A 23801-nucleotide genomic window follows, 5' to 3' on the forward strand; every position below is an offset into this window, starting at 1 on the left:
CTTTCAGGTGTGCAATGCCATGCGCACTTTGGACTAACAAGCAAAGCAGACCTAACTTCACCTGCTTCATGGTCTGACTTAGATAACAATGTTAACAAATGAATATCTCAGAGACCTTTGAACAAAATCTGACATTTTCAGTGACTCTCCCACCATGAATCCATCACTCCCTTCAATGTAGATGTGTTAAAAATGTATAAAAGGCGTATTCAAAGACCAAAATCTTATAGTCTTTTGCCCAGGGTCCCTAATATGTGCATTACAGAGTCTATATACTTTTAGCTCCTTCCATCTTTTAGGAATACATGATCATATATATATGAACAGTTCCGGGTCTGATCTGAGCAGGTTGTCTCCGGTGTAAACCAGAGCTCCAGAGAAAGGAGGGTAGACATATTGGTTTGTTTGCTGGGGAACCAAATTGAGACAGACTCTACACAGATGTGATAGTGACAACACTTTTTGCCCGCCTAAGTGAGCCATAGAGTCGCCCCCAGAGCTGCCGGTGCCTTTAAGAAGACTCGGTCTTACGGGTCTTCTTTTTCCCCAGTGGGCTCCAGTGGTGCCCGCAGCAAAAGGCAAACTTGCCTGGCTCATGGGGTGGAAGGGAGGATTGAAGAATGCCGCGTTGGGTGGGTGCTGAGAGAGCGCCAGAGTGCGCTACGGGCTTCGCTCCCCTTCCCCTTTCCTTAACCCTTCCCAGAGCGGAGGAACCGGGTCGTGCTGCAGCGCCCAGGAGCCGGGGCGCTGACTGTCCTCGTCTCCCGAAACTTTGCGCTGAGAGTGGGCTTGACTGGGCAGGGCCGAGCCGAGTGATTGACCCGGGAAGGAACGGGGGAGGGCGGGTGAGGGAAGAAAGACCCTTAGCACCTCGGGTTTCTAGCTCAGGCGGCGGTGTGCAGCTGCAGGAGGGAGCTGTCCCTTCAGCATCACGGACCTTAAAGCCTAGGCGTTAGGACGGCGGAGGCGGGGCAACAGGCGGGGAGCTGTCCCTTCAGCACCACGGACCTTGGCGCCCCCAGGGAAACCAGCCGGCCCCCGCCCCAGGACTCTGTCTTTTCTCCAGTTTGAGCGGGGGTGTCGGGAGCAGGCGGAGAGCTTTCCTGCGAGGCTGTGGAAGCAGTGAACACTCTTCTCAGCGGCTCGCCTCCCAGCAGTGCTATTTTTTGCCATCCGCCCTCACCCCCAGCACACGCGCTCGCACACACACGCACGCACGCACACACACACACTCACACAGAGACCTCTCTGGGTTTCTTTGCCTTGAGTCTCCCGGGGCTGTGAGAAGCCAGGCGCATCTCAAACCGAGCTGGCAGCTCCAGGCTCCGGAGCCATGCCCTGCACGGACCCTCGTCTTTACCAAGCTCCTGAGGAATGAAAGGAACCCAGGGACCCTCAGAAGGCAGCAGTGATGCGGACCAACCCCCAGGAGCCTGCACCCTTCCGAGGGCCATAGGCGACCCAGGGAACTGGAGAGAGCTCCAGACAGGAAATCCCAGCTTTCCCAAAGTCCCTGTGGATACTGACAAAAGGAGACCTGAATTTTTGGAAGAGCCTGTGCTAGGTTACCCGGCTGCAGAGTGATTTTCCCCTCCGGCACTGACTCTCCCCCTCCAACCCCCAGCCGTCCAGAGTACCATGAAGAATTATGAGGATGTGTGACAGAGGTATCCAGATGTTGATCACCACTGTGGGAGCCTTTGCAGCTTTTAGTTTAATGACCATTGCAGTGGGCACGGACTACTGGTTATATTCCAGAGGTGTGTGCAGGACTAAATCTACAAGTGATAATGAAACCAGCAGGAAGAATGAAGAAGTAATGACCCATTCGGGGCTGTGGAGGACGTGCTGCCTAGAAGGTATTTACAATTTCGTCTCAATGGCTCTGAATAATCCAGTTCTGATATTTTGGTGGGTGTTTGGAGGAGATGGAAGTGGTAATGAGGAGAGAAGAGTAGTTCAAATTATTGCTGAGAATGTGCAGGTGCCCAGACTCTGTTAACAGCAAGACTGACGCCATGTGGGCTAAAGGGGTTGGGTCTTGTTGATTGTTTTTAGTATAAGCTTCATGAGATGAGATTTTGTCATACTCTAGGCAGCTTCTGCAGTTTAGAAAAGTCTTCAAATCCAAAATCCCTAGGCATATTGTCAATTGCTTGGATCTCTGGCTTGAGATGGGGTCTTTAACTCTGCTTAAATTGGATTTTGAAGGGAGGGGGAGGGAAGGGAGGAGAAGGGACAAGATGAAGGAAGTGAGGAGACAGAGAGAGGGAGAGGGAGAGACACACACAGAGAGAGATCCTGACCCGGTCTGGTACATTCTGAGCTATTTCCTTATTTCTCAACATAGACTTATCAGTTTCTCCTGAGTTTGCTGTAACTAGATATTGTCATGAACTTCCACTGCCAATCAGTAACAGGGTAACATATGTAAACCCCTACTCCCACCCACACCCTATGCACACATTTTAAGAAAAAGAAAATCCTTATTGATACATGTTTTATTAGTTTGCATCACAACAAAACTGAAGTCTTGGTATTTTGTATCCACCTGTCTTCATTCCTAAATCATTCCCAAACTCAAAACAAGGTATTTCCATGACATTTACAAAAGACTGATTCTCCAAGAATAGCAGTTCGTCACTTCTAGTTCTGAAAATTAGGGGAGTAGTTCTAAATTATAATGAGGAAGACAGAACAATTTTAAAATGTAAAGCCCTTTTGTAGCCTACCACACTATTAAACTTGCTTTTGCCACACCAGAAGTCACTCTCAGCACCAGTAGGCAATGCTTGGATATCATTGGGAGTAAATAGAAAGATAAGGAAGAAAATCAAGGCTCTTTGGAGCCTACATGCCTGAGGGAAGTCACTGGATTAGAGGGGCAGTAGGGGTTTTCTTAAGCTTCTGAGAAATCTGTGAAGCTTGTCACCGTCGTGGGCAAGGAAGTCTGGGTTTCCTGTATGGTCCCCTCCCCTGCTTGCCATTGGTTCTTCACACTGCATTTCCACTGGCTGGCATTTGTCAGGGCTTCTTGAGAACTTGCATTTATGTAAATCGCTTAGGAAATCATGCTATGACATCACTAGCCAGTGTAATATTGCATCATTATCTGGCCTTCTTCCCATGTCCTGACACTTTGAACAACTGCTCTCCTGACTGTAGCGCTACTACAATTGATTCTGTTTCTAAAACAAATTTGCAACTGGTGGGAAGCCCATGTAGGAAAGGGCTACCTTTAATGCAGCAAGGATCATGTGAAGTCAGAAGACCTGGGTAATGCTGCAAAGTATCGCTGTGACCTTGGCTAAGACATTTACCCTCTCCAACTCTCAGTTTATTCATCTGGGAAATGATACGTTTGGATTAGGTGGTCTTGAATTAACACTGTCTAAAGCTTATACTGTATTCAATGCATTGACAGAAATTCTAGATAATTATTTCCTAAACAATGACAAAAGTCAGATATTTGTGAGCATTTGTGATTGTGTATGGTGAAGTCATTTACCTCAGGGAAATTCCATATTTTCCCTTTCTTATATCGACTATAAGGAATTGAATTATCTTTTGTAAAACTGATTTGGTGGATGTTGCAATATCTACACGGTTCTAGAGATGGCATAAAAATTCTAAGGTTCCTCCAAGCCAAAAATGGCACATATGGGTACTGTGCTTTAGCAATTTCCAATTCTTCTGCCTCTGGGAATCAAACCTGAAAATGCACAATTAAAAATGAAGTTTGACTTGGCTCATTATGATCTATGAAAAAAAATATATCTATAATAGCAGAGGTAGGACCTAAAATTTCTGAACCCTTGCTAAGAATTTCTCAACTGATGGTTTCTCTTTTTTCCAACATCATGTCCTACACCCACAGTTTGTACAAGGAATTAAAACCCCACCCAGGCATTCTGTAGGCTTAGTGGGAGAAGTGAGAAACTGAATCAAGAAGAAATTGGATGAGTTGAAGACATATCCTTGGGCAGGTGAATTCTATTGAGAAACTGTGTTGCAGTCCCCATACAACTTGGCCTGACTTTTGTTGTTGTTGTTCACTTTTTTGAAGTATTAAATACAGTAAGATGCACAAATCACAGTGAATCACAATAAAATATTACCTATGGCTGCACCCATGTAATTAGCACCTAGATGGGTCCTGGCTGAAATTTGAAGACAAGATTTGTTGCAATGTACTAAACACATCAAGTGTTTGAGGAATTTGCAGAAGCCTCTGAATTCTGCATGGGAAGACACATGCAGTTGGTAGCATCCATTCCAGGCATTCCCGTCCTCTGGTAGAATGAAGATGGACAGTCCTTTCCCATTCAGTATTTCTTACCTACCCCTGAGCCTCAACATCCTCATTTTCTGGTCCTTTAAGTGTCAAGGGAAAACTGGGAGGTTTTTGTAGCTCCATTTTCTTAGAGGTCAAATTAGAAAAGTTCGTTCTTCTGTACTTTTTTAAAGAGCCATGAGACAATGTGATTATTTTATCCAAAAGAAGAGAACGCCAAGGAGAACATGACAGCTGTCTGCAAATATCTGAAGGGCTGTCATATGAAAGAGAGATTTGAAATGTTCTGTGTGGCCTCAAAGAGATAGAAGTAGGAGCTAGAGGAAAATAGGTTTTACCTCAATATAAATAACTATCCAATGTGGAATGGGAAGCTTTGGGAGGTGATGGGTCTTCCAACACCAAAGATATTCAAGTTTAAGCAAACTACATCAATTGTTTCCCAACTTGGCTGGTCATCAGATTCTCATGAGGAACTTTAAAAAATTAGATTATCAGGGGCTCCATAACTAGATTCCGTGCTTCCATAGGTCTGAGGTATACCACGAAAATCTGAGTTTTCTAAAGGTGCTCCAAGCAATTATGATGTTAAAGCCAACATGTATTGATATTTGCACTGGGCCTGAGGATGACTACGTGTTATAAGGATGATCACGTCACTCAAGGATGAGAAGGATGTTTCCAGTTTTCATTTCTGTAGGTAGGTTATATCCTTCTCCTTCTTGAGTGACATGATCAGCCAAACCAAGTTTACTTTGTAGCTGAATTTGGCCCATGGGCTGCCAGTTTTGAGCCTTGTAAATTACCTAAATGGCATTTTTAATCCAAATTTCTGATATTTTAATATTTGACTCCTGAATTACTCTTTAGTAGTCAATAATCACTTTTTCAACCCTCAAAAAATACCTAAGAAAAGATAAGCTAACCTACCAGAATATCCGTTACGTTTAGCACTTAATATGTGCTCACACTGTTCTAAGAATTTTGAAAAATTAACTCTTTCATCTTCAAAGAAGCTCAGTGGTGCAGATACTATTATTACCCTCATTTTACAGATGAGGAAACTGAGCCCTGGGGAATTTACATAACTTGCCCAAGGTCACACACCTAAACTCAGCAGGCAATACTTAACCTTAGTCATGCTGCCTTTCTGAGTATTTGCTAGAAAACATTAATTCATGCTTTGGTGGGTAGCCTGCTACTGGTACAAACATCAGCTTGTGAAAATGCCCAGGCACATGGGTTTTTCCATTCAGAAGTTTCAGATTTCAGAACACTCGGTGTGCCTGTGCAGCATCAGCAGGGACGCAGGAGCCACCAGACACACACAAACTCAGAGGCAGCAAAGGACATGCTTTGCATGGAGAGACAGTTGACCTGTGTAGAGACACTGGGAAACCAACACCAACACCTGACTCATTATCTGGAAAGCACGGGAGGCATTCACAAAGTAGAGCCCTAACCTGCTGCATGTTTTCAATAGTGGCCTGTGAATTTGAATGAGAACACGTTCAATATGTGACTGCCTCATTAGGAAAACCTCGTGAAGTCCTGGAGACAATCAAAGCGATGTATTCAGATAGCAGAAAGCCCACCAGACTAGTAGTGAGGAACCCTAAGTGTTCATCCCATTTCCATCACTAACAGTTATGTGAATTGTGAATGTTATTTTCCCTCTTTGGACCTTAGTTTACCCAATTCTAAAATGAGAACTTCAGATAAGATTAGGGAGTAACAAATCCAAATGTTTGTGTAGATGAGGCAGCTAATGTAAAGTATGAAACAAGAATTTCCCAATCCTTTTAGCTCAATTCTAAGCAGGTTGTAGGTGGGTAACAGTAGATTTGAGAAGATGTATGGTTACTGAAACTTGGTCTCAGTATGGGGCAATAGGGAGTGGTGAGGACTGTGGCAAACTGGAAAGCACAAGCCCCATCTGAAGGATGACTACTACTTGGCTTGAGTTGACATTTACCTTGGAGAAATGGACACCAAGTGTGGCCCAATATTCCAAGTAAAGAAAAGCCAGATGTAAAATCTCTTGATTTTTAAAATGCAGGCAACTCTTTGAACTTCTTAAGAATACGATACTAGCCAAACCAAATTTACCTTGTAGCTGAATTTGGCCCCTGGGTTGCCAGTTTTCAGCCTTGTGAATTACCTAAATGACACTTTTAATATAAATTTCTGATGTTTTTATATTTTATTCCTGAATTTTATTAGTCAATAATCACTTTTTCAATTCATTTAAAAAATACTAAGAAAAGAAAGACTACTTATTTAGGATTTTAAAACAGGGAACTTAAAGTTATGACGAAGAGGTACAATAACTGATATTTCTGCTACAGATGGACCAGGATGACATCAAACATCTGGCTGGAAAGCTGGGGGGAAAAATTAGCCAGTCATTAGAAGTTCTCCCATATTTCCAAATCTCCAGATGGTTGACTTTTTCAGCCAGATGGGGTTCCAGCTTTATTTATGTGTTTGGAAACCTTCAGGGAAGCTGCAAAGATGTGGTTGAGGATGGAGGTGAGGAAGAGACATAACATTTATTAAGTATTCTCTGTGTGCCAAGCCCTGTGCTAGGTGCTTTTGTACATGTTAGCTCATACTTTTCGTATCTCCTGTCTTCTCCCAAGTAGAATATAGAATCTGTAAGGACAGAGATTCTTGTCTGTTGGGGTACTGCTCTACCCCTAAAACTTAGAAACAGTACCCAGTCATCACTTCTGCACCTGCAGTCCTAGATTTAATGCTACATCCTCCCTTAGACATGGGTTCCGAATGTGCTGGAGTTCTCTTACTCTCTTCCCTACTCCTGACCTTCTCCCAGTTCCTTTTTCTGTATTCTTCCTCCTTGCCACTAAAGCCTGAGAGCCAGATGGAAGAGAGAAGTGGGCTGGCGTCTTAAGGCAGGATGGGTGTGAGTGACCCTGACTGTGTTTGAGGGTTGAGTCAGGATTGGGCAGGTGGTAGAGGTCGGAGTATGAACATGACTAATAGTCACGGCGCAATGTGTCCATAGCGCCATACTGGTTGTTAAAATGTTAAAATACTTTCCTATGTCTTGATAAACAACATCTGGCCCAAGTCTTCCACGAACTCCCCACCACCACTGCACCCACCCTAGGCCTTACTGGGGCCTCTCAGATCCATTAGGTAAAGGGTGAAGACCCAGCCCCACAGATGTCATTGTGACCTTGCTCTGGCCCTACAAAACCATTCATTCTGATTGTCTGGTCTTGTGTCCCATTGGTTGTTAAATATTTTAAATCTCATTCCTAGTCTTATCATCATTGTTGAAAAGAAACTCACTCCTCTTCTTTCTTCCTCAAACCCAGTCTTCTACCTGACTATGGGATTCCACCTATCTTAGGAAGTAGATGCCTTGAAAATACTTTCAGTTGTTTCATTCTCTGAAATTTTATCTTCTGGATTAGAATAAAGGCAAGTGACCTTCATTCCAAGGTTGGGTGACCAGTATAGGTTATTTGTATGGATAACTAGTGTGTGTCAAGAAAACAACAACAACAACAACAAGAAATTAGGCAAAAAGATGACTGTGTTCTTTTAATGTTCACATAGAGCACAGTGAAACAAGCTTACCCAAAGGGTCATCTGACCCTCTAGGGAAATGCAACTTTGATTGACTTAGCTTTTAGTACAGATTCAGGCCTGGTTGCTACATGGTTAGATATTTACTTGTAGAAAACTGAGAAAATGCGCATAATTTTTTGTTCAGTAGATGTGCATGTGATTTTCATTCATTAGAGGAGATAACCCCAAGTGTTGTGGATTTGTTCTCTCCTCTCTTGAATATTAATCAGTTTTATATTAATTTAGTGATCTTATTTCAAAATTTTTTTTCACTGAAAAAAATAGAACATCCCCTTTGAACTAGTTTTGTCATTCTGCTGGCTTCCTCATTGCTGAATTGAACAAAACTTGACATGAGCTCACTATGTATTTTAGGAGAATTATGTTTTTAATAATTTAAAATTTCTTTGACATATGGAGGCATCGCCCAATGAAAACAATGTTTCTGAGCTTAAACAGAAGTGTAGAAAACCACAGGTTGTTTTAATTTTCTCCCATCTCATAACCCTGCCACAGCACACTTTTTCAACGTAGGAACAAATAGGTGTTTACTAAGTTAATGAAAGACCACAGAGAATACGGGATATAGCAGGGGCTTTTGGAGCAGGTGGACCTGGGGGCTTATGTGGATCCTGTTGTTTACTGATTGTGAGACCATGAAAGTTGCCTACCCTCTGAGCATTAATTTACTTACCTGTGAAATGGGGAAATAAAAGTAGCAAGTGCCATCAACTGTTTCTGTTTTAGTTCTTGTGTTTCCTTCATTCCTTCTTACCTCTAAATAACATGTTGACCATTAGTTCTTGATTTATGCATTTCTACACAAGATCCATTTGCTAAGACAAACAATAAGTTAGCTTTCTTATACAAGTTCTCTCCTTCCTCCCAATACTTTTAGTTCCTGAGTGAGGTACCTGTGGCTCCAAGAAGAATCATTCATAATGATTGGGCGCTGGATTGGACACTTGCTTAAGCAGCATGGCTGCTCATGTGCCCACATAGCAAGGGACTTGGAGGGAACACAGAGCTAAGAGGGGGCATGGGAGTGGAGCAGCCTGCTTGGAATGGTGAAGCTCTGTGTGTGGACTGGATCTGGCAGTGGGTAGCTGAGCTGCCGCCATTGTGTTCATATCTCACCTGAGAGAGCAGCCCATTAACCAAGAAAACCCTAACCCGGCTGCACAATGTTTGTGAAGATGTTGCCCTATACGAGGCTGCCTGGCCAAGGGGTAGAGTAGGGGCTGAGTTAGCCCACACTCCGCTCACCAAACCATGCACCTTGGTTCAGAACTGAGTCTATCCAGAGCGGGGAGGGTCTATAATAAATGTTCACAGGGTACTGTATGGGTCAACTACAGTCTCAGCAACATGGGGCTGTACGTTTTCAGTGGAAGGAGCCAGGCAGGATGGAAAAGACTAGACCAGAGTCAGAGATTCCACACCAGGAAAGGAAGTTGCAGTGGGAAGGTACCATAGGATCCTCCAATAACCAATACATGTGACTCCGCAAGACAGTCAGCATGCAGATCCGTGCTACACAGAGTGCCTGGCCATTGATGTCAGCCAGAGAAGCAGTGGAGGCAAACAAGAAAGGTTTACAGTCTTGCCTGTCTAAGTGAAGTGGCATGTTGGCCTTTTCTTTTTTCCTGCTCTCTGCAGAAACATACATACAGAAGGTGCTAGTATCTAAAGGAGGAAGGAGCAGGGATAGTGATTTGAATTCAACATGCAATTTGAAATGTTAGACAAACTGGAAGTTTTAATAACCAAAAGTGACTGGGAAGTTATGAAATCTGCCTAAACTGTCATTAAAGAAATGAAGGATTTGATATAACACAGTTGAAAGCCAAACTAAAACTGGTGCATGTTTATATCCCACTAAATTGAGACCCATCAATAAACATAAATAATGTCATCATGCTTTATCTCAGAAATTTTAATAGTTGAAAACTCTGCAGGGCACAGTGGATCACATCTGTAATCCCCGAACTTTGAGAGGCCAAGGAGGGTGGATCACTTGAACCCCAAAGTTTGAGACCAGCGTGGGCAACATAGTGAGACCCCCATCTCTACAAAAAATACAAAAAAGTTATCCAGGTATGCTGGCATGCTCTTGTAATCCCAGCTACTCAGGAAGCTGAAGTGGGAGGATCACTAGAGCCCAGGAGATTGTAGTTGCAATGAGCTGAGATCATGCCACTACACTCCAGCCTGGTGATAGAGTGAGACTCTGTGAAAGAAAGAAAGAAAGAAAGAAAGAAAGAAAGAAAGAAAGAAAGAAAGAAAGAAAGAAAGAAAGAAAGAAAGAAAGAAAGAAAGAAAGAAGAGAGAGGGAGGGAGGAAGGAAGGAAGGAGAGAGAGAAAGAAAGAAAGGGAAGAGAAAAGAAAGAAGGAAGGAAGGGAGGGAGGGAGGGAAAGAAGGAAGGAAGGAAGGAAGGAAGGAAGGAAGGAAGGAAGGAAGGAAGGAAGGAAGGAAGGAAAGAAAAAGGGCCGGGCGCGGTGGCTCAAGCCTGTAATCCCAGCACTTTGGGAGGCCGAGACGGGCAGATCACGAGGTCAGGAGATCAAGACCATCCTGGCTAACATGGTGAAACCCCGTCTCTACTAAAAAATACAAAAAACTAGCCAAGTGAGGTGGCGGGCGCCTGTAGTCCCAGCTAATGTAGTCCCAGCTACTCGGGAGGCTGAGGCAGGAGAATGGCGTAAACCCGAGAGGTGGAGCTTGCAGTGAGCTGAGATCTGGCCACTGCACTCCAGCCTGGGCGACAGAGGGAGACTCCATCTAAAAAAAAAAAAAAGAAGAAAGAAAGAAAAAAGAAAGAAAAGAAAAAAAGAAAGAAAGAAAGAAAGAAAGAAAGAAAGAAAGAAAGAAAGAAAGAAAGAAAGAAAGAAAGAAAGAAAAGGAAAGAGAAAGAAAAGAAAGCAAACTAGCTCACTCAGTGATGTGTGTATATATATATATTATGATGTGTAGCTATATCTCAGGGCTTGACAAGCTACAACTAGGCCAACTTCAGCCCATTGCCTGCTTCTGGACTGCCCATAGCTAAAAATATTTTGTACATTTTAAAATGGTTGAAAAACTAAGTAATATGCAATATTTGTGACAAATAAAAAAGATATAAAATGCAAATTCCAGAATCCATAATCCTAAATGTTGTCAATAAAAAATTTATAGAAACTTGTTTTCCTTTTTGTCATTTATATTTCTATATAACATCCTCAGTTTTGCTGCTTGGCCTGCAAAGCCTGAAATATTTACTATCTTGCCTTTTCCAGAAAAAGTAAAGTTTGCCAAACCCTGCTATATCTCACTGCAGAGACATGTAGGAATCTATAATAACATTCTATTTCTAGAAGGATTATTTGTTTTTCCAAGAGTTTTGAATTGCTTTTCTTTTTTTTCACACCATCTGCCTTTATCACAGACCCTTCATGTGATTAGATATTCTTTCTTTCCCAGAGAACTCTCACATAGTTCTGATTTTTCCCTTCTCTCATGGTGTCTGGGAAAATGCAGCCCCTGTCCAGGTACACAGGGAACAGTATCTGCTAGGGCTGACAAAAGAAGAAAGCCTTGGGAGCCAGTGTTTCTACTGACAATGAAAAGAAAGGAACACTATAGATAAGTTTGATAGTAGACTCCGTAAGACACGGTTACTCGGTGGGTGACCCACAACAGGCAGCTGGTGTTGGGAGTCTAGGTACAAATACTGTGCCATTTAGCTCCATGGATGAGGTTCAGTATGCTTATGAAACTTCATGAAAGATACATGAATGGGCACCTCTATGAAAGAGTCTCATACTCCAAAATGTAACAAACTACAAAGAGAGAAGTTAGAACAGAAGTGAAACTGAGGGTGACACCTAGGGTCAAACATAGATGGTAATCAAAGGTATGACTGTACACAAGAAATGCCAGAGAAACACAAGGAAGACAAAGAAGGAAAATGATACCCTAAGTAGCACTAACATTTATGGACAAAGAACACATGAGCCAGTGAGATTCTGGAAAAGCAGAGATAAAGGAGGAGAAGGAGAATTCAGGATTTGACTATCGTTTTGTGGGTCTGCTGAAACTTTTTCCAAAATGGTACAGATGAATGACAATGTCTACTACTAAAAGCCCTCCAGCCTAAGAGAGCGCTCTGCAAGGCAGGAACCCCACCTGTGGCTTACCTCCTGGATTCGCATGAGGTGGCTCACTTCCAGGGCAAGTCTGCCCTTCTTCCTGGGATCAGTCAGCAGGTGAAATTGTGTTATGGATCCTGGGAGCTGTTTCTGAGGAAGCTGGAGAGGGAGAGGATGGGCCATGAGAACCCCAGAAACAGGTGCCAAGTAACTAGGGAAAATAATTATTTTTAATCTTTTAATTGTTACTTTTCAAAATCATTTTGAGACAGGGTCTTGCTTTATTGCCCAGGCTGAAGTTCGGTGGTGCAATCAGAGCTCACTGCAGCCTCGACCTCCTGGGCTCAAGGGATCCTCCCACCACAGTCCCATGAGTAGCTGAGACTACCAGCACATGCCACCATGCCCGGCTATTTTTAAAATTTTTTGTAGAGATGGGGTCTCACTATGTGGGCCAGGATGGTCATCAACTCCTTGGCTCAAGCAATTCCCCCACCTTGGCCTCCCAAAGTTCTGTGATTACAGGTTTGAACCACTGTGCCCCACCTAGAAAAAATAATTAATAGCTAATACTTCATGAATACTTTCTATGTGCCTAGCAATGATTATTGTGGCAGATTGGGCATTTATATGTTTGTTTTTGAGACAGAGTCTTGCTCTGTTGCCCAGGCTGGAGTGCAATGATGTGATCTCGGCTCACTGCAACCTCTGCCTCCCGAGATCAAGTGATTCTCCTGCTTCGGCTACCCAAGTAGCTGGGACTACAGACGTGCACCACCATGCTCAGCTAATTTTTTGTATTTTTAGTAGAGACAGGGTTTCTCCATGTTGACCAGGCTGGTCTCAAACTCCTGGCCTCAAGTAATCTGCCACCTCTGCCTCCCAAACTGCTGGGATTGCAGGCGTGAGCCACCATGCCAGGCCTCATATCTGGACCAGGCCCTAAGCATTTATTCATTTAACAGACACACGCTAGATGCCAGGCACTGTTCTAAGCATGCACTTTACAATTATTATTTAACCCTCTTGATTTCTTTGAGAGATAGATACTATTATTACCTCCATTTTACAAACTGCACATGATTAGTAAAGGCTGGGCTGGGATTTAAACTGTACCTTCTGTTTCTCATTAACTGTATTCTGGGCCCTTGGATAAACCCTTCACATAAACAGGCTCAATTGAGCCTCATCATAGCCCTGTCTACTACTTAGCTGTCCTGTTCTACCAGCAAGGAGATGGAGGCTCAGAGAGGTAAAGTAGCCTGCACAAGATCACTCTGCTAGGTGGTGGCAAGGTTGGGATATAAACCACAGTCCCACCCTAACCATCACACCACACTGCCTTAATTTAAGGACCCGGGTTGGTGGGTTGGGTCTCCTCCAACCTGCTCAATCCTGTGTCAAGGAGAGCTCAGTGTCAGTCAGAGGCTCTGAATCACTCAACCACTGGAGATATTGTGAAAAATAATTCACCCAACCTCTGCTAATTCTGATAGGTAATCCAGAAAGCAAGGTCAAGGAAAATAAAAGGTAAAGCCAATAAAATTGAAACGTCATAGCACTAGGCTGTGAAGAAATACCACCTCTGGAGATCAGATGTAAATTTTTCTTTAAAAAGGTAATACTAATGATTTGGAAGTGAGAAAAACAGGGAGCCTGATGGGATGCAGGTGAGCAAACGATTTGAGGTTCTCACATCTTCTACGTTGGAGTTGGGGTGTTTGCCAATGTGGGGATGGAATCAGGTCCGTGGCTATTCCACTTCCTGAGGAGTAAACTTGAGCACATTATTTATTTGACTTCTTTGGGCTTTAAACTCTGTGTTAGGCATGAGTAGACCCTACCCTTGCCCTCACCTCCAGGTTTTGGGCTTGAGTGACTCTGTAACATAGACAGTGAGAATCTGCAGCCAGGTTCTCATGCAGCACTCCGACATCAAAACTGTCTTTTGTACAAGTACAAAGTACAAGACTTGCAATAGACAAATGTACCACCAGGCCTGGTTCTTACTTGGTCTTGGGCTTGAGTGGGCCAGGAATGGGCAGTGAGGCTGAGATTTGGGCAGGCAAGGCCCAGCACCGTCTATCCACCTTTTAGCCTGCAGGCTGTAGGAAATGTTATTATGTATCTTATTGCCACCCAAAAAACTATCCGCCACATTTCCCTGAACCACCAGCCTAGAACCACAGTCTGGTGTCTAGTAGACCTTCAATAAATATACCTTGAATTTTTTTCCAGAAGGAAGATATTTCAATTACCTTAAGCTTCTCCTAGCGAACCTATACTAATCCCTAACAATGACTGTTTTACTCTCAAGTGCTTACAAATTACCCTATTAATAATATATCCTATAATTCCAGCCACAATTGTTTACAATTCAGCAGCCTGTAGTTTGAGAGAGTCTAGCTCTCCAGTCTTGAAAATCTCAGCTGAGTGCGGTGACTCACACCTGTGATCCCAGCTGTTTGGGAGGCCAAGACAGGTGGATCACTTCAGGAGTTTGAGACCAGCCTGGCCAACATGGTGAAACCCCACCTCTAGTAAAAATACAAAAATTAGCCAGGTGTGGTGGTGGGCACCTGTAATCCCAGCTATACGGGAGGCTGAGGTGGGAGAATAGCTTAAACCTGGGAGGCGGAGTTTTCAGGGAGCTAAGATAGCACCATTGCACTCCAGCCTAGGCAACAGAGAGAGACTCCATCTCAAAAAGAAAGAGAGAGAGAGAGGAAGGAAGGAAGGAAGGAAGGAAGGAAGGAAGGAAGGAAGGAAGGAAGGAAGGAAGGAAGGAAATCTCAATGTTATTTGTTCATTTGTTTTTTTTTTTTCCATTTTATCCACGAAGATCATCCAGAGTAGTTCAACAGTCGCATTTTAAAATTCCCTCAGTATCCTGGGTGCAAACTTGGGAAAAGAAAAAAGAAAATATATGTTGTATGGACATATTGTGCACAAATCCCACAGACACTGTTTCTATTCCTTGTGGCTAAGAGTCTATATGTACATTTGGTCACCTGCACATTTAGGAAGTGGAATTTCCACCACTCTGTATTGTGTACCATATGCTGTTTGACATCATGCATAGCTGCCCTGGAATACAATAACACCTACCTGTTAAATTAAAGTGATCCAAAAAACCATGTTGAGGTAACTGTTGAGGTGCCTTCCATCACCTCATTCATTACAAAAGTCTCCTGTCACCTGCAGAAACTGGTTTTGGCATAGAGCAGTTAATATAGATGTATATTTACAAATCATTTTGACCCTTTGCAAATTACAGGACAGCAGAACCAATTAGCTGTTTATTAGCTTAACGTGCCCTAAAATATGTATTACCAAGTAAGTCCTGATTTTTCAAAATGTTACTTCTCACCAAAGATGAATCTGGCAGGCAATCAAATTGCTCTAGGTGTTTGGAGAAAAATAGAAAGATCAAATCAAGAGGCAATGATGTTAATCTGAGCCAAAGGTCTGCTGTGCAGCATAATAATTGCTCTTTTCTGCTTTTTCACTCTTGGGTGAGTGATGGCTTAGCTCCTGAGCAGTTGGGAGATGACAGGGGTTGGGTTTCAGGAGATAATAAGGTCTGGACCAAGGAAATCAGTTCTGGACCACCCCAGGATGATTTTCCAGTTAGAGTCCCTGGGGCTCAGCTGCAGTGACTGCTCATTGGCTTCAGAAAGAGATAATCTTAGCATAGCACAATGGACTTCTTCCAAATTACTGTAAAGCAGAGAAGGTGTGTTGGGGTGGGTGGGGATGAAATTGTAAACGGTGTGGTCAAGGTAGGCTTCCCTGAGAAGGTGACATTTAACTGAAAATATGAAGGAGGTGAGAAGCAAATCCAAGTGGCTCACTGGGGGAAGGGCATTCCAGGCAGATGGATTAGCAAGCACAAAGACTTGGAGGAGGGAATGTGCCTGGAGTGTTCAAGGAAACCAATGTGACTGAAGTTGGGGAGCGAGGAGGAGAGAAGCAGATCAGTTTAGGATACTGCAGGCCGGGTCATGTAGAGCCCTGAAGGGAATTGTAAGGACTTTGACTCTTAATAAACTGGAAGCCTCTGAAGGATTTTGAGCCCAAGAACGGCTCTTGAGTTCGCCATGTCTGAGTCTTCTTCTCGACTGCACTATTTGCTGCTTGACAGGAAGAGTACTTTGTCCCACGACCTCCCTTGCTTCCCTCAGGCAAGTACTTTAGCTCTAGACTTTTAACACTTTTGCCTCGCCCTCTCTATGACTGGGTGCAGTGAAGTAGCACCTCATCAGCACTGTCTTCCTTCTTTCACTGAAGACACTGAAGTCCGTGGTCCCTTATTTTTAAGTATTTCATTTCTTGCTGTGGAAAAATTGTTTTTTTTTTTAAATGACGTTGATGTAGAAGTTTCTAGTCCTTACCAAATCTTGCAAAGCTCCTAGAATCATCATTCCGCCTGGGCAGCCCCTTCCCAACTCACAGATTCTCACCTTTCATTGGCTCAGGCTGGTGTTTCCTCCTGTGCAGCTTCCCCCTCTCAGCCTGGAGATCCAACAAGAGATGCAAAGTGAGTGATTTATATTTGGGGGGACCTCCAGCCTGGGTTCCCTGCACCAGATGTACTTATTGAGCAGCTACTATGTGCTAGGCCCTGTGTTGGGTCCTGAGGATTTAGCAGAAAATAAGGCAGACATGGTTCCTGTCTTTGGTAAGCTCACAACTGTGTAGGAAAGACGCTGATAGACTGCACTCAGGTGAGCAGGGCGTTGGGCTCCTGTAGCAGAGGGTATCGGTCCTAGATTAGTCATGGCAGGGGTGTCACAAAAGTGTTCTCTTAGGGCTTGTGAGTCCCCAAGGTGCCCGTGGCCCACAGTAGGTGTTCGAAACACATTTGCCAAACACACAAAAAGGCTTGTGCAGCATATACAGAGGAGAACTGACCTCTTCAAGTACTCGGGTCTGGAACAAAGCTCAGAGATCCTGATTTCTTATCCTTAAGCAGAAGAGAAAGAGAACATGAAAATAGCCTACTCCTAGAAATCCATGAAGACACACAGTGATAATACATTTTCTCTCTATCTCTCTTTTTTATCTTTAACTTTTTTTTTTTTTTTTTTTTGAGACGGAGTCTCGCTCTGTCGCCCAGGCTGGAGTGCAGTGGCGCGATCTCGGCTCACTGCAAGCTCCGCCTCCCGGGTTCACGCCATTCTCCTGCCTCAGCCTCCCGAGTAGCTGGGACTACAGGCGCCCACAACCGCGCCCGGCTAATTTTTTTGTATTTTTAGTAGAGACTGGGTTTCACCATGGTCTCGATCTCCTGACCTTGTGATCCGCCCGCCTCGGCCTCCCAAAGTGCTGGGATTACAGGCGTGAGCCACCGCGCCCGGCCTTTATCTTTAACTTAAAAAAAAAAAAATTCCTGGATATTTTATTGTTATATTCTTTCCAGTGTTATATTTTTCCTATTGTATTTTGTTAATTAAAACACTTTTCATAACATGAAAGTAGTGCAAAAACATGTTCTCAATATAAATGTTTAAAACAAATTAGCCAGGACAAAGCTTCCTTTGTACCCTCCCTATAAACTCATCTCCTTTCCCCAAAATGACAGCTACTTCTAGTTTGGTAAATAGCCAGTAAATCTCATTTTTTTTTTTTTTCCTTTACCAAATCAAAGAGATTAGGGACTATACATTTTTTTTCTCTTTCAGTTCAAATTCTTCATAAGTCACTCCACAACTTTTTAACAATTATCTTACAACTTATTAGACATTTAATCATGCACATTATTTTATATTATTTTGTTTTTATTTTTGTCATGTAAGTTGAATTTATTCAATTTTTTTCAACTTGCCATTTATTTTTCTGTTAATAAAGTGTCCTAGAGATCTTCCTACACTTATCTTACAATTTATTAAGACATTTAATCATGCACATGATTTTACATTATTTTGTTTATATTTTTTGTCATGTAAATTGAATTTATTAGATTTTTTCAACTTGCCATTTATTTTTCTTTTTTTCTCTTATTATTATTATTATTATTATTATACTTTAAACATCCTAGAGATCTTTCTACATCAGTAGAGAAGTCCACTTTATTCTTCTTGCTGCCTATTTAGTAATTTGAAATACTTCATCATGTAATTGCTTTTTTAAAATTTTATTTTAAGTTCAGGGGTACCTGTGCAGGTTTGTTATATAGGTAAATTTGTGTCATGGGGGATGTGTTATACAGATTATTTCATCACTCAGGTATTAAGCCTACTAGTCATTTAGTCATTTTTCCTGATCTTCTGCTTTCTCGCATCCTCCACTCTCCAGTAGGCCCCAGTGTGTGTTGTTCCCCTCTATGTGTCCATGTGTTCTCATCGTTTAGCTCCCACTTATCAGTGGTAACATGCGGTATTTGGTTTCCTGTTCCTCATGCACACTATTTTAAACATCAAATCATATGGAACGGCTTTTCATGAGAAGCATCCACGTCAGACATACTGCTATCTCCCCACTCTAAGTCCTATTGCCCAGAGCAAGCTTTTCTAAACCATTTTTTATTCAGTCCTTCTGGTGGTTACATCCTTATGCCTACAAAATATGTTCATCTCTCTATTTCTTGATTTATAATTTATTGACTTCCTGCCATGATAGGTGAGAATTTAGCTAACTCACTCCTCCCTTTGTATTGATTAGATATCTAATTTTTAAAAATAACATACATCTTCATTTCTTTTTTCATTCACCTTGCACACACTGTCTTAACTTCCCATTTTATAGAATGAGAAAGTTCACATTCCTCACTTCCACCTACCCATGCCTGTAGCTGTATTTTTACTTTTTCATCATCAGATTCACTCTGGTTGCACCCTATTCTATAACTAGACCAATGTCTTCCATGCTTGGGCTATGGATCGATTCTGAAGTTTGAAAACCAATGAACGTTATTCTGATTATGTAGATAATGTTCAATGTGAAGCTGAGTCATTTTCTGAGATTACATTTTTCTCTTTGTGGTTTCAATGTCACAATCTCTGAGTCACTCCAAGAAAAATGTCCAAATGGAGTTGCCTAATACTTAACCAGTCGATCAAAATCATGCCATGTATTTATTTGCATCACACTTGGGCTTTCTGCTACAGTTTTTCATTTTTCCTGGCATTTCTGATGGACTCAAGGATTTTTTTAACAGATCATTTAAGAGCAAAATTAGGCTTTTTTAAACACAAGCCCTGTACAGGAGGAAACACTTTTCTGGAAAAATAACTCCTTTCCCTTTTTTTCTGCCTCCTCAGTATAGTATAGCAGTTAAGAACTCAACCTCACCAGCTTGGCCAATATGGTACAAACTCTTCTCTACTAAAAATACAAAAATTAACCGGGCTTAGTGGTGCTTGCCTGTAGTCCCAGCTACTCTGAAGGCTGAGGCAAGAGAATCCCTTGAATCCTGGAGGCGGAGGTTGCAGTGAGCTGAGATCACATCATTGCACTCCAGCATGGGTGGCAGAGTGAAACTCCATTTCAAAAAAAAAAAAAAAAAACACCTCTACCACGAGATTGCTTGGGCTCAAATCTCAGATCAGCCACATATGGCTGTGCAACTTTGGCACATTACTTAACCTCTCTGTGTCTCTGTTTCCTCACCTATAAAATGGGGGGATTATCATTATACCTACTCAGAGGGTTGTTATGGGCACTTAATATTGGTTCAACCCAGAACAGTACCTGGCACATGTAAGTACTACTTTGGTGTTGGTTATTACCATTTTCCTGGGATAAATAGATTGAACAGAATCTACTCATCTGCATTGCTCCACCAACAGCAGGGAATCACTCGGGTCATGGTTACCACTGCTCTGTTAGACCCCCAGAATCTTCAGGAATCTTAGGAAGGACTGAGGCAAAGCCAGTGATGCAGTTAATGGAGCCTCTACCACGGAACAAGATTTGTGGCCTTTGATGACAAACCTTGGGCCTGACTTCCTACTGGTTGATGAAGGTAGTCAAAACCTTAAGGAATAGATGTTCTAGAATATCCCCAAGATGAGCCACATGGGGCAGCCATTAGCACTTAACAACAGCAAGCACCTACTGAGTGCTCACATACATAATCTCACTTTGTCCTCCCAAGAGCCTTGTGGGCTATTAGACTCATTTTACCAATGAGTAAATGGAACTCAGAGAAGTAATTGTCCCAAATTCTTGAACCAGTAAGTGGTAGAGGTAGAATTCAAACTTAGGTCTTTAAATCTGAAAACCAATGTCCTCAATCCTGATGTTATAGCTCAACATCCTCAAAGGGTGGTCTTTTAATTCCTAGGATAAGAAGGGGACTTCCTAAGATCCTTTAAGGGATTGGCAAGGTTGAAACTATTTCAGAACAATAATAAGATATGGCTGGGCATCGTGCTGCACATATGTAATCCCAGTTACTCAGGAAGCTGAAGTGGGAGGATTGCTTAAGCCCAGGAGTTTGAGACCAGCCTGGGCAATACAGCGAGACTCCATCTCAAAAAAAAAAAAAAAAAAAAAAAAGGATATGATTTGCTTTTTTCAATGTGTTGGAATTTGCACTTATGAGGCAAAAACAATGGTAGGTAAAACTGTTGGAGACTGACCACAAAGGAAGGCTGTAGCTCAGTACTCATTGTATTCATCACCACTCACTCACAGGGGAAGAAAATGCTAGCCTCGCTTAAAAATGTCCCTGATGAAGCCATAAAAAGCCATCAATTTTATTAAATCTCAAACCTTGAGTGCTAGGTTTATACAGTCTGTAACCAAGTGAGAACTATGCATTGAGTACCTCAACCAGAGTGTGCTGGTGGTCTCAAGCAAAGGCATTTGTGCGACTGAGTTGCGAGCTGAACTAGCTGCTTTTTTCCATGAAACACCATATTTACTTGAAAGAATGACAGGTAAATTACGGTTATTCAGGCTTGGGTATTTGGCAGACATTTTCTCAAAAATGAGCTAAGTGAGCCTGTCACTTCAAAGAAAGCAACTGACAGTATTTGTTGCCAAGGATAAAAATTCAAGGTTTCAAGTGATAATTATGATTTTGGAAAACTTGTGTCTGGCCCTGTGAGCCAATATGATTTGTTTTTATACTGTGTAATGAAATGTGCCAACTTTAGAAGACATGCGTAACTCAGTGAAACAATACTTTCCAAATGACCAATGAATGATGGTACAAAGTTATGCCTGGCTAAAAGACCCATTCAACATGTAGGATTAGAAAAATGGATTTTCATGTAGTAGAGCATGAAAAGTTAATACGGTTTCAGATTCCACATTGCAACTAGCCTTTAAGAAACTACCACGTGTCGAGTTTTGGTGTAGTATCAAAGAATATTCATGGTTATTTCAAAGGCTATTAAAATAGTACTCTATTTGTCAAACTTGTGTGAGGCTAGATTTTCATCATATACTTCAACTCTAACAACATTGGGCAACAGATTAAATGCAGAAGTAGATATAAAAATCTATCTCTCTTCTCTTGAGCCAGATATTGAAGAGACTTTCAAAAGTGTAAAAACAATTCTTCTCGCAATTTTTTCTTCTGGAAAATATAGTTACTTTTATATAAATTTTTATGTTAACATGAAATTAAGTTTATCATTACTTTCAAATGAATTTTAAAATAAATATTTTATGATTGGGGGGTTAATTTCTGATATACGAAATATTAAATAGATATAACTCACGTAAACAAAAGTTCAATAATTTGCAGAAGTGTAAAGGAGTCCTGAGACTAAAAAATTTGAGAGGCCTCTGCTACAGTTGTATTTTAATTCTGTTGACTAACTTCAGATGGTTGAGGAGAGAAACTAAGAGAGCTATTTCCATACTTTCATCAGAAGATTTCCTTCTAGTTCTGTCTTTTCTTCTCCAGTGAGAAATGAAACAGTCCCTTGGTGGCTTCTGGTATCGTTTCGACTTCTCTTTAGTTGCAGCTAAGATAAGTCATTGTTCCGTCATCACCGGGACGTAAGAGGCAACATGAGATTTCAGCAGGCACTGAAAGAGACGTCTCTGATTAAAATACAACCCTGCTGGCATAAAGTTGGACAGAGCCTGGAGGATTCATAGCATCTTGTGTCTTTGTTCATGAAAACTGACAAACCTTAGCTACCACTCCACAAAAAGTTGAGATCTGTGGTGATCTTCTTCATATGTGAGATGAAGCAAGTTGTCAAAAAACTGAGATTTTTGACCAAGTTTTTGGTGGATTGGAATTTAAATGTATAAATTATCCACCTTCTAACCTATAATTAAAGACACTGTGGGTAAGGATGGAGAATTTGGGGGAATGGAAGGGTCTAGTGGGCTATCACTGAACAAACATTTCTCTTGGCCATGCCAGGGCTTGGTTCTTGGATATGGAGACATGGGCACTTGAAGGGAGGTTGGGTTATGTGGCCATGAATGTTTTTTTGGGGGGGGGAAGTTGTCATGTCACCCTGTCCTAAGTCCATCTTGTTTGGGTGGAACTGACTTCAGCCTAGCAGGACCAGCAAGTGACCTAGGAATGACCTTGAAGATTATCATTAGGCATCTGGAGCTTAGACTAAGGCAGTGGTTCTTGACAGGAACATTTGGTGATGTCTGAGACATTTTTGGTCAGGAGATCAGGGAAGCACAACCAGATCTAACAGGTGATATCGGGAATGCTGCTAAATACCTTGCAATGCCCAGGACAGCCCCTACAACGCAGAATTACCCAGTCCCGAATGTCAAGAGTACCAAGGCTGAGAATTCCTGATCAAAAGGTAAAGGGGGCTGAGTGCGGTGGCTCACGCCTGTGACCCCAGCACTTTGGGAGGCCAAGGTGGGCAGATCACTTGAGGTCAGGAGTTTGAGACCAGCCTGGCCAAAATGGTGAAACCCCGTCTCTACCAAAAATACAAAAATTGGCCAGGCGTGGTGGCGCAAACCTGTAGTCCCAGCTACTCTACTCAGGAGGCTGAGGCAGGAGAATCGCTTGAACCCAGAAGGCAGAGGTTACAGTGAGCCGAGATTGCACCACTGCACTCCAGTCTGGGTGACAGAGCAAGACTCCAACTAAATAAATAAATAAAAGGGAAACTGCGGAAGAGTTTTAAGCAGAGGAGCAACAGGATCTAAACTGATGTACGTATGGTATTTTTGTTGTATGTATGGCTGTTGCTTACTTTTTATAAAATAGAGATGGGGATCTTACTATGTTGCCCAGGCTGGTCTTCAACTCCTTGGCTCAAGTGATCCTCCTGCCTTGGACTCCCAAAGTGCTGGGATTACAGACATGAGCCACAGCACCTAGCTAACTGATGACTTTAAAGTGTGGTCAGGTCCTAGGTAGAAACAGATTTTTAAGACATAAGAAGGGAGCAGGAGGTAAACCAGTGGGCTATTGCAATAACTTTAGAGAGAGAAGACTCTAGGAGTATGGAAGGAGGTATGGTCTGGGAAATGCACATTTGGAAATCATCAGTGGTAAGAGGCAGAATCTTGAATGTGAATAAGAGCTTCCAATAAGGCTGTAAAAAATAAGAAAATAGGACCAAAGACAGAGCCTTGGGGGAACATGCATGCATAATAAGTAAAATAATAATAATATCTAACACTGGGCCAGGCGCAGTGCCTCACACCTGTAATCCCAGCACTTTGGGAGGCTGAGGCGGACGGATCACAAGGTCAGGAGATTGAGACCAACCTGGCCAACATGGTGAAATCCCATCTCTATTGAAAACACAAAAATTAGCTGGGTGTGGTGGTGCACGCCTGTAGTCCCAGCTACTTGGGAGGCTGAGGCAGGAGAACCCCTTGA

At 42.4% G+C, this 23801-nt stretch overlaps 1 protein-coding gene across 2 annotated transcripts in view; it reads left to right on the top strand.

The window, feature by feature from the left end:
• The first annotated feature begins 965 nt into the window (after nucleotides 1-965).
• The window catches only part of LOC105485030 (calcium voltage-gated channel auxiliary subunit gamma 3), a 109223-nt gene continuing 86387 nt past the window's right edge, over nucleotides 966-23801 (top strand). The window contains exon 1 of one of the 2 annotated variants that reach the window (XM_071084246.1): nucleotides 966-1859. In XM_071084246.1, the coding sequence (XP_070940347.1) occupies nucleotides 1649-1859 (211 nt within the window). In that variant the 5' untranslated portion in view covers nucleotides 966-1648. The remainder of the gene's footprint in view (nucleotides 1860-23801) is intronic. The other variant, XM_011747192.2, reaches the window with a different exon arrangement.

This window comes from Macaca nemestrina, chromosome 18, assembly GCF_043159975.1.
Source record: "Macaca nemestrina isolate mMacNem1 chromosome 18, mMacNem.hap1, whole genome shotgun sequence".
NCBI classification, from domain to species: Eukaryota; Metazoa; Chordata; class Mammalia; order Primates; family Cercopithecidae; genus Macaca; species Macaca nemestrina.